The sequence below is a fragment of the Nesoenas mayeri genome (genome assembly GCF_963082525.1).
Source record: "Nesoenas mayeri genome assembly, chromosome: Z".
Taxonomy (NCBI): domain Eukaryota; kingdom Metazoa; phylum Chordata; class Aves; order Columbiformes; family Columbidae; genus Nesoenas; species Nesoenas mayeri.
The window spans coordinates 17,648,155-17,662,171 of NC_137542.1; the positions used below are offsets into that span (position 1 = coordinate 17,648,155).

At 35.1% G+C, this 14,017-nt stretch overlaps 1 protein-coding gene across 2 annotated transcripts in view; it reads left to right on the top strand.

The window, feature by feature from the left end:
- ZDHHC21 (zDHHC palmitoyltransferase 21) overlaps positions 1-11,608 on the top strand; it is a 39,040-nt gene extending 27,432 nt beyond the window's left edge. The window contains exons 6-7 of one of the 2 annotated variants that reach the window (XM_080362074.1): positions 10,215-10,258; positions 10,800-11,608. In XM_080362074.1, coding sequence (XP_080218200.1) covers positions 10,215-10,258; positions 10,800-10,932 — 177 coding nt within the window. In that variant the 3' untranslated portion in view covers positions 10,933-11,608. Of the gene's footprint in view, positions 1-2,502; positions 2,555-10,214; positions 10,259-10,799 lie in introns of those variants that run through there. The other variant, XM_080362073.1, reaches the window with a different exon arrangement.
- Positions 11,609-14,017: the final 2,409 nt, after the last annotated feature.

The following is a 14,017-nucleotide window of genomic DNA, read 5'->3' on the forward strand; positions in this document are numbered from 1 at the left end:
AGTTAAAAAATGTTTTCCAACTGAACATGTAATGGAAAGCATATATCTGACAATCTCCAGCTTATTTTTCTGGAACAATGCTGTAGCTGAAACAGGAAAGCAAAGCAGCATGTTATGAACTGCAGGTGAAATATTTTGCCATGTGTGCTGGCTCTTTCCAGCATTCAGTGGTGTTGTGCAGTTGACTGATTTTCTGTACCTGTCATTGCATAATGCTCATTGGTTATAAAAGTAGATCCATTATGTAAAAGTTCTTTACGAAGAAACTTCATGTAATCTGCTGTTATTCTGTTACACGTGTGTTCAACAGATGCTAAGATGCTTGGAAAAAATGTGCTCTTTGGTAAAAATGAAAACTTTGTAACTTGTGCACTCAAATTTGGCTCTTGCACAGACAATGTTCTTAAGGCTGTGCTGCTTGAGAAGGAGATTAATAGACCAAGTTACCTAACAGGCAGTAATTTCTCTGAGTACATTTACTACCTCTCTTGTCGTGTTATCACTGTTAGGGTATCATTAGCGCAGGACTATCCCTATCTCCTCTGAAGGTCCAGGAAGCCAAATAACAAGGGAAGTGACTTCCTACAATGAGAGGAGAACAGCTGGTTGGCAAAAACTGTCCTTAGAGGAACTTTTGACATGAATTGTTCTGCTGAAGAGGGGGGCAGCTGAGGTGGCCTCTGTATATGAGATTAGTGCTTTCTCCCTAGAAACTAGCATATGTGAGACACACTTCTAGCAGAAGTGGCACATGGCTCTTTTCATCCTCCTTCTTCAATTGCTTTCACCAAGCTCTGTTTGCCTTTACTGTCATCATTATCCTGAATTTTAACACTTCTTCCAGCATGTACCTGAAATCTCTCTTGGGGAACTTTTATTTAGATCCTTTGGAAACAGAGGTATCTAAATTCTCTCTAATGCAGAAGTCCCTGAAATAGGGAGAAAATTAGGATGCTAATATAGGAACTCTATGATTCTCAGAAGATGCTCTTCATAAAATCTCAGCATAACAATTATTCTTCTTACTTACAATTTTAATGTTTCTAGAGAACTGTGTGGAAGAAATCAGTTTTACCCGTGAAGAGAGTGCTATCTGATGTAATTTCCAAAATGATCATGCATTTATATCAAAGGCCTGCATATCTTTCATTCTTGGTGCTTGCTTCTCCAGTCTGCTATTCCCTGTAATTGCTTGTAGTGCAAATTTGAATTTAATGTTCCTGACCTGGAAATGAGGCTGTAATTCTTACATTCTCAGGCAGCATGATGTTTTTTAATGACTCTGCTTGACAAGTAAAACATGCTTAGCATGAAACTGTAAGTAAAACACAGAACAACAACAAAGAAGTTTTTGTCAGTTGCACCCTAGAAAAACTAAATATTCTCCTATTGAGAATAACATCTTATTTATATACTTATTTATTTACTTATCTATCATTTACGTATGTATGTGTGTATCTATCTATCTATCTCTCTCTCTATCTATCTATTTTAAATTTTTGGTACCCCTTACCTCAGATTACTTCTAGATGCTTGTACTCCTGCAAGCAATTATTCCTCCTTTGCCTCAACCTCTACAGCATAACAAGATAGCTCTAGTATAGACACTTTCAAACTCCAAGAAGGTAGAGAGGTATTTATTTATATGGTGGCTTGTAATAGTAAAAATATTATTTATAGATAAATTATGTTTGTGTGAGATAGGTAGTTACAGTTTAGAAAGTTGTTGAATTTTGCACAAAAAGTCCTAAACATCTGCTTTCTTGTGCAATTACTGCCTGTGCCTATTTATGACATTGTACTGCAATGGCAAATGCAAGGGTTATCTGGGAAAGAACGCTTTGCACTTAACATAGAAGAAGATCTTGAGGCGGACATATCTGCATTACTCAATTTTGTTTCCAATTTTTTTTCTGTAGTTATCCTCACATCAAATAATTTAATTGGAAGCTAAATAAAATGGCATCAAGAAACTTTCTTGTTTCCTCAAGACATATTTTCTTGACATGTGCTTTTTAAGAATTCCTCTTTCGTGTGACATTTTTGTATGTAGCAGGTGCTTGTTTTCCTTAAAAATGCATACTAGCCTATTTATTCAGAAGAGGCATAAGTTCACCTAGGGAAAAAAAAAAGTATCTTCTGTAAAGTACAGATTGTTTCTGATTTATGATTGTAGGAGGTAAAGAGCTGCAGCTCAGGCTCTTTTAAAAAGGTGAAACTATCAGGATGTGTGTGTGTTTATTAGCATGAGACCAAACCTGGCATTTGGATTTCTCTCACTTATCTTCCATTTTTGCTTTAAGAAAATACTTCTGCATGTCTTTTCACATCACTTCAATAGTAAAATGATGTTAAAAAACAGTTTTTCTGTTTATACAGTAGGATTCTGTCATTGATTGTGTTTGATCTTCAAGGCATTACCGTAGAACAAGTAATAAATAACATGGCATGCTTTTTTAAACAATGATTTGTCTGATTATTTTTATATTTCTTCATCTCTAGTGAGGTTTTAAATTGCACCAAGTGCTACTAAGAAGTATTGAGTTTGCTGACCATTTTTAAGGTGGATACCTTTTTCATATATGAGGTTTTCTTCCTCTCAAGATCTGTGGTGTTCTTTATTTTGTTGGCTGCCACCTGTCTGAAGCAATCAGCCACTTCTTTCCCTTCCTCTCTACAAAAGGAAAATCCCGTCTTCCCATGGATGGTGGAAGGTAACAGGATAATCAGTTCAGCAGTGATCCTCTGATGTCATTGTGGGAGCCCTGTAAAAGCAGATTATCTGTGACCCAGATAAAATAATTAGAAATTACTTGGACACTTACAAATAACTGATCTACTAATCTCATTTCCAAAGTTAAAAAAGGCCTGTCTCTCAACGTAACACTACCAGATGTTTCAGTTAAACAGCATCCTTTGCAGACACTAATCTGAACCCTAATTTTAAAGGATTACCTTTGATTGTTTTTTATTTCAAATACTAAACAGTTTCTGTTTTCATTTTTCCATATGTTCAAGCAAGGTGTTTATATGGAATTAATGAAATTTTCTTCATTTTTCCACTATAGTCCATCAAATATGATTTTATGTGATTTTTGTGTGTTAGTATTGTAGAGAAAAACTTTTCATTTCAATTATTTAGTAACCAACTTGTTTCTCTGGGAAAGAATTATGTAATGGTTGGGCTTTTATGAATTCAATAGCTACCATGTGGCCTTTGTACAAGTTAGTGAATGTATTATCATAAACTAAGTGGACAGTGACTTTATTAATTTAATTAATGCTACCAGGGTTTCCTGTTAATTAACTGTTTGAATGGTGTACAATGATATGCCAATATCTTGGTGCATGAGTACTCTGTGTGTGATAGAGAGAAATTTCCCTTCATTTGCTTTGGGGAAGGTGGAAGGATGGAAAGGAAGACAGTTTAACAGCTGATGTTCAACAGTCTCGTGCAAAAAATGATGCCTACCACATAAATTTGTCATCTTGGAAGCATTTTAAAAGGTTTATATTTGTTAGGTACTGTGTTTTATTATTGTGGCAGTGTTTCTTCTTTTCACCTTCAAGTAGTAGTAAATGTATTTCACTAGTTATTTTTTGTTGTTCTTGCAAACAGATCCCTCTTCACATGAACATCTTGAAGTTACTGATTGATACATTTTAACTATTTTACTTAGTGGGGCTGTGGTAAGGGACATTATTCATTCTGCTCAGGGCTTCGCTTCTTCTCAAAAGGCCAAAAAGTTTCCTTTTAAGGAAACTGGGAAAATATGGAAATAATACAAATTAATTTTCTGATATATTTATCCCAGAGGAATATTTTCAAGCAGTTTAGCTTCTTTAGTAGTATCATTTCATTAAATAGTATAATACAGAAATTAAATACAAACAATAAAAATACCAGTGAAAAAATTAAAATTGTGTAATCAGTAAGGCGAAATTTTACACAGGCTGAAATGCAAAGTAATGAAAATAAAACTGCAGTTATTCTGTTAATAAAAGCAAAGGCTTTTTAATTCTTTGCATATTTTGTAGTCTTGATCCGTTGCTGTTTTTTTATAGGGTGTACTAGTGATCTAGTTATTTTTGTCTTTAAAAACAAGTATCTTGTAATTAAAAATATTTGTAATAATATCTTTAATCAGATAATCTATTAAATACTGTTTTGATTAGTGAACTATTAAGGGCTTTTCCTGTTGGTTTTTTTTTTTTTTTTTTTTCAAACATGGCAGAAATGTAATCAAGGAAATATTAATCCTCATAATGAAATTTAGCACAGAAGAAATTAGGATTGAGAGGGGAAATTAGGATTCCCAGACAAACATATTCTTTAACTGGCTATAATAAGTGTAAGATACAAAGTAATTGTAGAGGAAAGCAAAAGGTACATGCACTATAAACTTGAATAGTAGTCTGAAATTGGAGATGTAACAGAAAATAAGTCCATATTAACGTTTTCCTGTCTGTGTCTTCCCCAGTATTCTTATCCCTTCCCCTTTTCCTGTCTCTAATTTAATCCACCTGCAGGTAAATCTCCTGTTAGAATACTGCATAAAGTCCTGTATGTTAATTTGTCAGAGATTAGTGATGCCCTTGTCTTTGAATGGGGTTTTGTTAACTGTGTAGAGTCTTTTGTACCTTTACCTTATTTTTCTGAAGCAGACTATCAATTTATTTAACATTTTTTGTGAATGTATCCTGACAGTCTTAAACATCTATTTACCATTGAACTACAATTTCAGTTTATTTTAAAAACCTCTTTCATGAACTATTTAAAATGTAAGAATAAATTCAAGAGTAAAACACACTGAGTGGCAACAGATCACATCTGTTTTATTTAGATCACTGCGGTTTTAGGTGAAGTGGGAATACTTCTACTGGAATTAATTATTTTCAATAGTATTAGGGAAAAGTATAAGTTAGAAAATTTAATCAAAGAGATTTTATACTGTGCGGAGAGTCAAAAATATGCCAAAAACATCCCCTGTTCATGACTCAATGAGGAAGTCCTTTTACAATGCCATTATTTGCTAAATAGTAAGGCAGTACCTTTAACCAATTAAAAATTAGTAACTATAATAATGATATTTGGGTGTTCTGGGGGCTGAGTACATATTGTTTAAATGTTGCTTGTCAATTTAGACATAGGATTGTTAAAATGACTTCTCTGTGAGGAAGGCGGACAGCTGCTCTTCCTAAGCATTTTTTTTCTCAATATGTTTGTCTTAAGAAGGTATTTGTAAGTATCAAGAAAAATAGTAAGTTTTGTCACATGTCTGGCTGTTACCAGCTATCTGCACCTGTTATCCACACCATAGATTTGAAATAGACTGAAGAAAAGAGATCTGTTTATATCATCTTTGTAGAAGTGTTCCTAGTTTGTTATCAGAGATTTTCTTTTCATTGAACCATTTTCTCATATCTGACAAGTACATTGGAAATCTATTTAACTAAATATTTAAATAAATTCATCAGAGCACAGAGAAGTATAGGAGTATTCCCCAGGTACAACATAGTGTAGCTTCAATTCTAATTTTGCACACAATTCTCTGATTTAGGGATCTAAAGTTAAAACTGAACTAGTAATTTTCAGGCTGAACCTAATTGTAAGTGATAAAATTAGTCATATTATGTGAGAAGTCTCGGTTAAGAAAACAATGCTAAAAAGTGGCCAAACGTAAACCCAAAATCTAATTAATGCCAAAAGGGAAAATTCTGAAATATGAAGTGTTCTTTCTGTGAGGTGTTCAGTTGCTCAGCTGTCATTTACATACATACAATGAAAGGAGGTTAGGTAGAATGTATTGTTCGGGTAGAGGACATGTTGTCTTGCACTTTCAGATAAAAGCAATGGCTGCAAATTCAGGAAGGCTTGTAAGTTTTGTTTGTTTTCTCTTTCTGCTCTATCATACTTTCCTGCTGCTTCTTATATACTGAGTATGTGAAAATCTTCTATTAAGAAAATGTTGCATAATACTTACATTTCTTCCATTGCAAGTATAAGCTTAAAGACATGTATTGATTACATGTTACTTTAAGAAAACACAGAAGAAAAATTGAACCAGAGATTGTGGCTGTGTGCTTTGGAGTTAGTCCTGTGAGTTACAAATTACAGCCACTCCTTGGGAAAACATGAATCAGTAACAGGAAGATATTATTTCCATGTACTTCTTTCGTGTTAAATTAGCTCATGATGAATCCCATCCTATAGCACAGTTTGTTAAACAGTGCATGTCATATTAAAAAAAAAAAAAAGTTTTTCAGGCAGTTTGTTATATAAATCAAAAATACAGATGTGAAGGATATATTCCTATTAGAAGCTAATGCAGGTGCATTCATTTGCAAATTAATCTTAAGTTGGTCTGTAGAATTTGGCTGGTGCTCTTGTTTATGTCTCTCTGTCCATCTTGTAACAGTCCTAGCTGTGGCAGTAGCTTACTTTGCTTAGACAAGCTGCTCTTACAAACTCGTAGCAAGTCCTCAAAACAAACAAACATTCCTCATCCCCTCAGCAGGCTCTGAAACCTTTGCCCTTTTTCTCTTATTTTAAAGTGGTATGTTGTTATAGATTGCTGTGTTTATTTCCTCTAATTTCTTTTGCCTTTCTCACTAAGATATGATTTTATTTCCTAGTTGCTTTAAGATACTTATCAGCAGCTATGTATCTCTGAATAACGAGGTGCAGGAACAGTAGCTGTTTCCCAGCTGGATAATGACTTTGGGGGTCCAGATGACCCATCTTGTGAAATTAATCAGTTGTGGCTTAGTTAATTTTGTCTTGTATACAATTGTAAATTTGGAGGCAGGGGGGGATGGTTTGGACATAGAGGTTACTAGATCTCAACTGGAATGCCATGTTTCCTCATATCAAGTTATTTTCAACTTTTGAATGAGAGCCAGTTCTCCAAAAGGTTTTAACATCAGCGTTAGCTGTGAGTCTGGGAAAAAAAAAAAAAATCTTAGTGGAGTTCTATTTGTATTAATAGTAATCCAAGCTGATAGTAGATGCAGACAGCCAAAGCCTCTTAGGCTGAACGCAGTAATACCGATGTTGTAGCAAAACCTTGTTATAGATCAAATGCGTAATTAAAAGAGATGATATTCTGGTTGAAAGCCATTTGTGAGATGTGTTAATGAACAGAACACCTTGTCATTCAGAAGAATAGTGGTTATTCTGATCTTCCTGTCTCCAGAAGAAGAAAAATTCATCTGTCGGAGAAGAAAGCCTTAAATAACAGGCCAAAACTCAACCATGGCCCTCTCCCTTTCCTTCCTTTCCTGTCTCCAGAGGGGCTACCGAGTTTCCTGGGGTGCTGTGAAGTTTCACTTTCATGTGGAAAGGTAAATTGATTCACTCTCAAATGAAAGTACATTTCAGATGAACCCAGCTGTTTGGCAGCAGTGTTGGGGGAGGGAAGCTGTGAGGGGAATTTGGTTTTCTTAAGTTCAGTCACTAGCACTTCTAAGCAGCTAAACTTCAGAGAGATGTTTTCTCCCGCTCCCTCCAGCCCTAGTTCACAGCTTTAAAAATGTGGCTATAAAGCTTTTTTTTAATTCTCAAAAAATATCCCAGAAGCAAAGGATTCACTTGTCAGTCCCAATTCCGTTACTGTAAAGCAAAAGTACTCTAAAGTAGGTGTTAGCATTGTAATAGAAAAAATAAGGAAGGAAGGGAGGATTTCCTTTGACTTCCTATCCAGCTAGAATTCTTAGTATTTTTTAAAGGTGTGGAAGCTTGGCAGTCTCTTCTTACAGTAAATTTCAGCAGTTCCTATTTTAGTGCTTTCACTTAGTTTGCTTATTTAATCTGAGAGAGAAGCAGTCCTCTTAGCATACCTTGATAACAATTTAAAAGAAATACAGCCCCCAGTTCCCAACCTGGGAATTTCTCAAAAAATCTTGAATACAGTATTTTAGGGAGCAGTACAAATGTATGAATGAATAAAAAATGTGGAGAAACAGCAAAAAGCCATATTTTAGGTATTATTTTGGTATGTTACTTCTGCATGCAAAGCTGTTTTAAGGCTCCTTTTGTGAAATGATGGCATAAATCTTTGATAGCTAGAAATCAATTATAGTCTGGACTAGCATGCTTGTGTTGTACAAAAAAAGTTGTTAGCAATTATTGCTTTCACACATACCAGTATTATTTTTTGCTGTCAGGTAGGTGGCTTTGGTTTGACCACAGGATAATTCATAGAGCTGAGATATTTTTGTAGTTACGGAAGGAGCTATAGCATCTCATGAAAATGCTGTTAGAACCTCACCAAAGTGTCACGGAAGTAGTATCTGTGTTTACTTAGTCCTTTTTATTCAGAAAGCTGTATGTGATTTTCTGTGGTCAGAAAAGGTGGTGTTTGTTCTGACAAGAGCTGGACAAAAAGCCAGCCCAAGGAAGCAGAATATCCTTTGGCTGTGCAGTCAGGTCCTGCCGTAGTGAGGAGAACCGCTTGTGTCTCATCATGTTTTCGTGCCACCTGTGCAGGTGAACAGGAATAATCTAGACAGGCCCATGCGGTGGAGCTGAGAAGCAGTTTATCTGTGAGAATCAAAACAACAGACAGTATTAACAGTCTACTGCCTCCAGTCCTGTCCTCTCTCACTATTGAGTGGTTCTTCAAATCCACCTAATGATGGGGCCAGGATAGTTTATGTAGTCTGCTGTGGGCATGTTGTCCATGCACGAAAAGGGAGGAACTTGTGCATCCTATTGGGTTGGCGTAGAGAAGGGGAGACTTCTCTCCTTCTCCATAGTGCACCTGGAATTCAGTTGGATAGATTGTGGGCAGAATTAAGATTTTTGCCGTTTAGCATGTGGTAAGGGATCCTGTTCCAAAATTCATCAGAGCAGGAAGCGGATTTAGAAGGACAAAATTTGGCAGGGGGAGCTGATGCCACCCATGTCTGGTGAAGCAGGGAAGCAGCTTCCTGTACATTATTTCCCACTCACATTTCACCCTTCGCCTTCAAAGCTTTACGAAAGATGGTGGCAGAATCCCAGCAGTGCCTGCACTGAATTGGATGCACTGATGGCAGGAACAATCAAGGAACACAGTGTGGTTTTATTGCTAGGTAGTATTTCCAGATGACAATGAAGTCGCAGCCTAATTAAACCACAGCCTTTGTGTCTGTGTGTGGCTGGGACAATAGAGGCGAGCTCTTGCTTTCATTCAAACGCTAGTGTATTCTGACAGGTGCATTATATGTATGCCTAAATCAATGAACAGTAAAGGGAAATATCAAGCTGCTATGAAAAGGAGATGGAACCATGAGAAATATTTCAATTATTGTATTGTGGACTTCATGATTGATTTTTGGACATAATGAACTATGAATGTGCACTGAAAACACTAATACTGCTGGAGTTGAAACTGAAGTGATACTCAAAAGACAAACTTTCTTATTAAATAATCAGTGCAAAAGTAGAGAAGAAAGTAGTATTTTTGGTAGTTTTAAAAGTTTTATTTGGAGATGATCTAAGCTTAAATTGATAATTATAAAACTTTCTGTCTCATTTAATTAATTCTGTTCAGAAAAGTATGAATTTAATTTACTGTTAGCTGCAGGGTGCCTTCACTCTGCAAATTACTTAGTTTTTGTTACATTTTAACAGAATAATTTTTATATTTGGTACTTACCTGTAGAGAGTATGGAAACTGATGGTATATTCCTAGTGGTGCTGTTTGCATTACAATACTCATAAAGATAACTATTTTAAAACTTCTTAATAGGCCATGCTTTTCAAAATACATCTGTTAATAGTTGCATTTTACTAAATTTTCCTATAGTTATCTCAGTGGACTACTCCAAGTCTGCAATGGATGCTTGTGAAAAGTATGTCAAAAGTGTGGTTTACACACATTAATTCTAAATATCCCATGAATTAATTGTAATATCTGATTTAATTTTAGCTGTAGTAATGTTGTAAGTTCTTGTTGACAGTCTGTGGCATGTGGTGTTGTAGTAAAACTATGCAGTCTAGTTTCACATTATGTTTGTAAAGATCATTTAACAGACTGAGTAAATTTGTGCATATAGTCTCACAGCTGTTTAAAAGTAATATGGTGTATAAGTAACATGTAATCTACTGGACTAATGCCAAAGCAGTCTACACTAAGCATTGATTCCCTGCTTTATTTAGTTGGTTTCATGATGATGTATTAACAGTTAAGAAATTAAATAAATGCTTTTAATTGTGTTTTCTTCAACAGGACACTACAAGTATAGAAAAAATGTCAAACTGTTGTGAAGACATGTAAGTGCTGTAAAATTTCTCCATTTATTTGCTGAAAAGATAAAGGGGTAGCTCTTTTTTTAATTGTGTGAGAGAGAAAAGAAACTGAAGGCACTTTGTTAAGAAATCTTATTTTGCATGATACTGTGCCCTGTATTTGCTATGTCTAGCAGCAGCTCACTAATCTTTTAATATTGGTTGTACACAAAGTAGTCTCACGTTATTCCCTTTCCCTCCCTACCCAAAGCCAGTGGAACTTTATTTTCTTTCGAAAGTACAGATCAAAAGACACTTTCTGCTGTGTCTTGACATACTTTTCATTAATTCTGAGGTTCTCCTCTGCTTCAAAAGTTCTCTTCGGTTGATTTACGACACAAATAGTTTCTGTTCTCCGAAGTTAAGTCTCAGCTGCGTGCCATAATGAAAGAAAAGCTGTATTTGTGATGCTGGGACACAATTCATCAGAGTTCAGTGTTGGATCCCCAGCCACCCTGCATTGTTCTAGCTGAGTGAAGTGCACCGTGAGCATGCTGTCTTTCACTAATAATGCTGTCTTCTGTAGATCGAGGCCACGAAAGCCATGGCAGCAGACCTTCTCAGAAGTTTTTGGCACTCACTGGAAGATCCTGTGGTTTATTCCTTTCAGGCAGAGGCAACCACTGCGAGTTCCCTACCACTTTGCCAATCACGTCTAAACAGATGGATGGTGGGCACAGATGGGTCCTCCATGCTGGAAATGCATTACAGGTTTTATGATAATAGGACTATGACAGCCTTCAAGTCAATTAAAATCCACACACCAATTGCAGGCATCACAACGTGCCCCAGGCTTTATTTTAATGGTGGTCTTGATTCTGTTCTGAGATTAATACAAGTTGTATGTTTAACTTTACGTGTATTTTCTTTCAGATTAGCTTTCCAAAGGCATTTCTTTCATCTGTAGGTTCATATCAAAACCAAATGACTGGAATGCAGTCTTACTGTATTTATTTGATACTGGCTCTTTTGATTTTTTTTTTTTGTTTTTTTTTTTTTTTTTGGTAGAAAACACTGGATTTTTATATCTATTGTTATCTTTCTCACCAAGTGTCTTATTCTGCCTTGAATTTTTTTTTTAAATTGTTTTCATCAGTAGGTCTATTTACATAATATTAATGTCTTCTTTTCTGCTACATGTTTTTAAAATTCTGTGATACTGCCTTTTATTTATGATATGCAATAGTAATCCTGCAGCATCACACTATGAAGGGTAACATTTCAGTCCAAGGGAGACTTCTTTCTAAACCTTTCTCAGAGAGGTTTTTATAAATATCTGTAAATTTAGGTGTTTATGTATAGAAGTTTTGCAACCTACAGCTATCTTTCTGCATAGATAAGATCTTAGTGAAAAATATTCATGTCTTTATGTTGATAAGAGAGGTGAAATATTCCAGGGTAAAACATGCAGATAGAAAGCATGTTTTCCCTATATCCAAAGGATGTTTTTGCAATAATTCAACAAAGAAGTTGTATGGTGCAAATACTAGAATGATTACTTTTTAAAAATGCAGATTTAATTAGTTGGCTTAATGTATCATAAATAAAAGTATATTGTTAATGAAGTTATAAATTTTATATTTAGTTTTGTTTAGTCATGATTAGCTGAGATTGGTCTAAGTGTTTGTATATTGGAAATATGTGTGAAAATATTTTAAAATATTTATACATAAATACAGATATTTGCTACAAACATATATAGTAAAGTATATTAACTGTTTTGATAGCGTAGTATGTTGATATGCAATAGCTTGTTCTGGGCCCTTTAATTATTGAAGTAGTTAACCAAAGTAAGCATCCTTAAGATTGCCTCTGGTGAAATGATGATGAGTCCCAAAGTACAGGCTTAGTTTTGCTGTATTTAGAAAAACTGTGTCATTTATTATAGTCTTCTGTATCTATACATATATCAGCAAAAGATTATTTTTGAAATCTCTGTGGATTTTTATGAGAAATTCACAGCTTTGTTATTTTCAGTTGTGCTGCTTCCTTTGTTTTCTAGTTCAACAGTACTAGGATCCATCTGAAATGACAGTCGTGTAACAAGATAATAAGGCAGCACAGGATCAGGATGTAATATACACAGGTTGTGTATGGAGACAGCAATTGTTTCTTTGTGAACAGTTCATTCAAAAAGAAGGGCTAGATTTGTCATGAGTGGTATTCATAACAAATATTTAGATCAGCCCTTTTAAAATCTTAACACAGTCACTACCAATGTTGGGTGTCCCTTTACTGAATTGACAGATTTTGACGATCCATTGAATGTTCCAGAAGTTGCATGTTAAAAATCACTCAAGTTTTAAACTTTCGTAAACTTCTAATATTTGAACCAACTTCATTTTCCTTCTGCTTTTAAAAATAGATGCAATATTTTATTCATTTAAATTTCAAGACTAATATGCAAACTTTTTTTCCACATTATTTTTCGGTGTGAATTTAGACTTTAAGGTGATATTGGCAGCAATGTTTAAACAAAAGGAAGCTTGAGGAAAGTGAATGGAAAGGCTGGAGCGGTGCTTGAAATTAAAAAGAATGTGCATATATATTATAAAGTAATGGCTGTATTCTCTGTTTTTTGGGGTTTTTTTTAAGGAATTCCACTATAAAAGTGTCTCTGAAACACATAGAGGAACAATAGCAGTTTTGTTTTATATGCCAATTTTTAAATGTTTCATGAGGAAAAAATGGCAACTTTATAAAGTTTTTCATGCCAATCAATTATTTTAGTTAGTAAATCATACAATTCTGAAGCTAATTGAGAAAGAAGATCAAAATTTAACTGTTCTTGATACGTTCACTGTGGGGGCATATAATTATTATTTCTGGTTTTAGTATCATTTTTTCAGCTAATTTAACAATGCACAAAGAACGGGATCTGCTCGACAGTAGGAACCTTAGTTATAAACAGTGTATTTAATTTTTGTACATGATATACAGTGAAGTAATGAGACCATTAAATTTTGCCAGCTTTGTGAGGATAAAAATCCACCAGCAGCCCAAATACCATATTGTGTGCTATATTCCTGCCTTCTTAAACTAAAGAAGGTACCAAACATCAGAAACCAACGCTGATATGGCACAGATCGGGCTTGAACATGCTCTGAAGGACCTATAGACTGTAGGTGCAAATGCCCACGATGTATCCCACATGTGAGTGGGTGGCTGTCCTCCATGGGGATGCTCCTTCACACTCCACACCCCCTCTGTCGGCCCTCTTACATTGTGATGCAGTAGGTACTGTGAGGAAGAACTGCGTGGTTTGGGTGTTGTAATTGGTGGTTGTAATTGATAGATCAAAAATCTGTAAATCCTAAGGTGCTCACTCAAATGACCAAAAGAAGAACCTTGAGGCTGAAGTATCAGGTATCCAGCTAAGCAGAGGATGTACATCAAAGTCTTGCCCAATTCGCAAATGAAAGTGGTAGTTTCATAGACTCATATTTTCTCAAATGTGTTTGTATTGTTGCATTTTTTTGGTAAATATATTTTTTCTCAGTCTCCCATTCATCCTTAACATTAGGAATCAATGTGTAATATGATTAAGGCAGCTAGTTTATTTTTTATCTAGTTTCTGATTATATGGAGATGGGAAGGGAGAATTTGGAGAAGCTTCATTTTTAGGAGACACCAAGCTTTATTCTTTGAATGACAGGCCTTTAAAAGTGTAAAAGTAACAAAAAAATTTCAATTTTTTTTAGCCAATAACCTTACCATGTTTATTAGAGTAAAGTTTCTGAAACT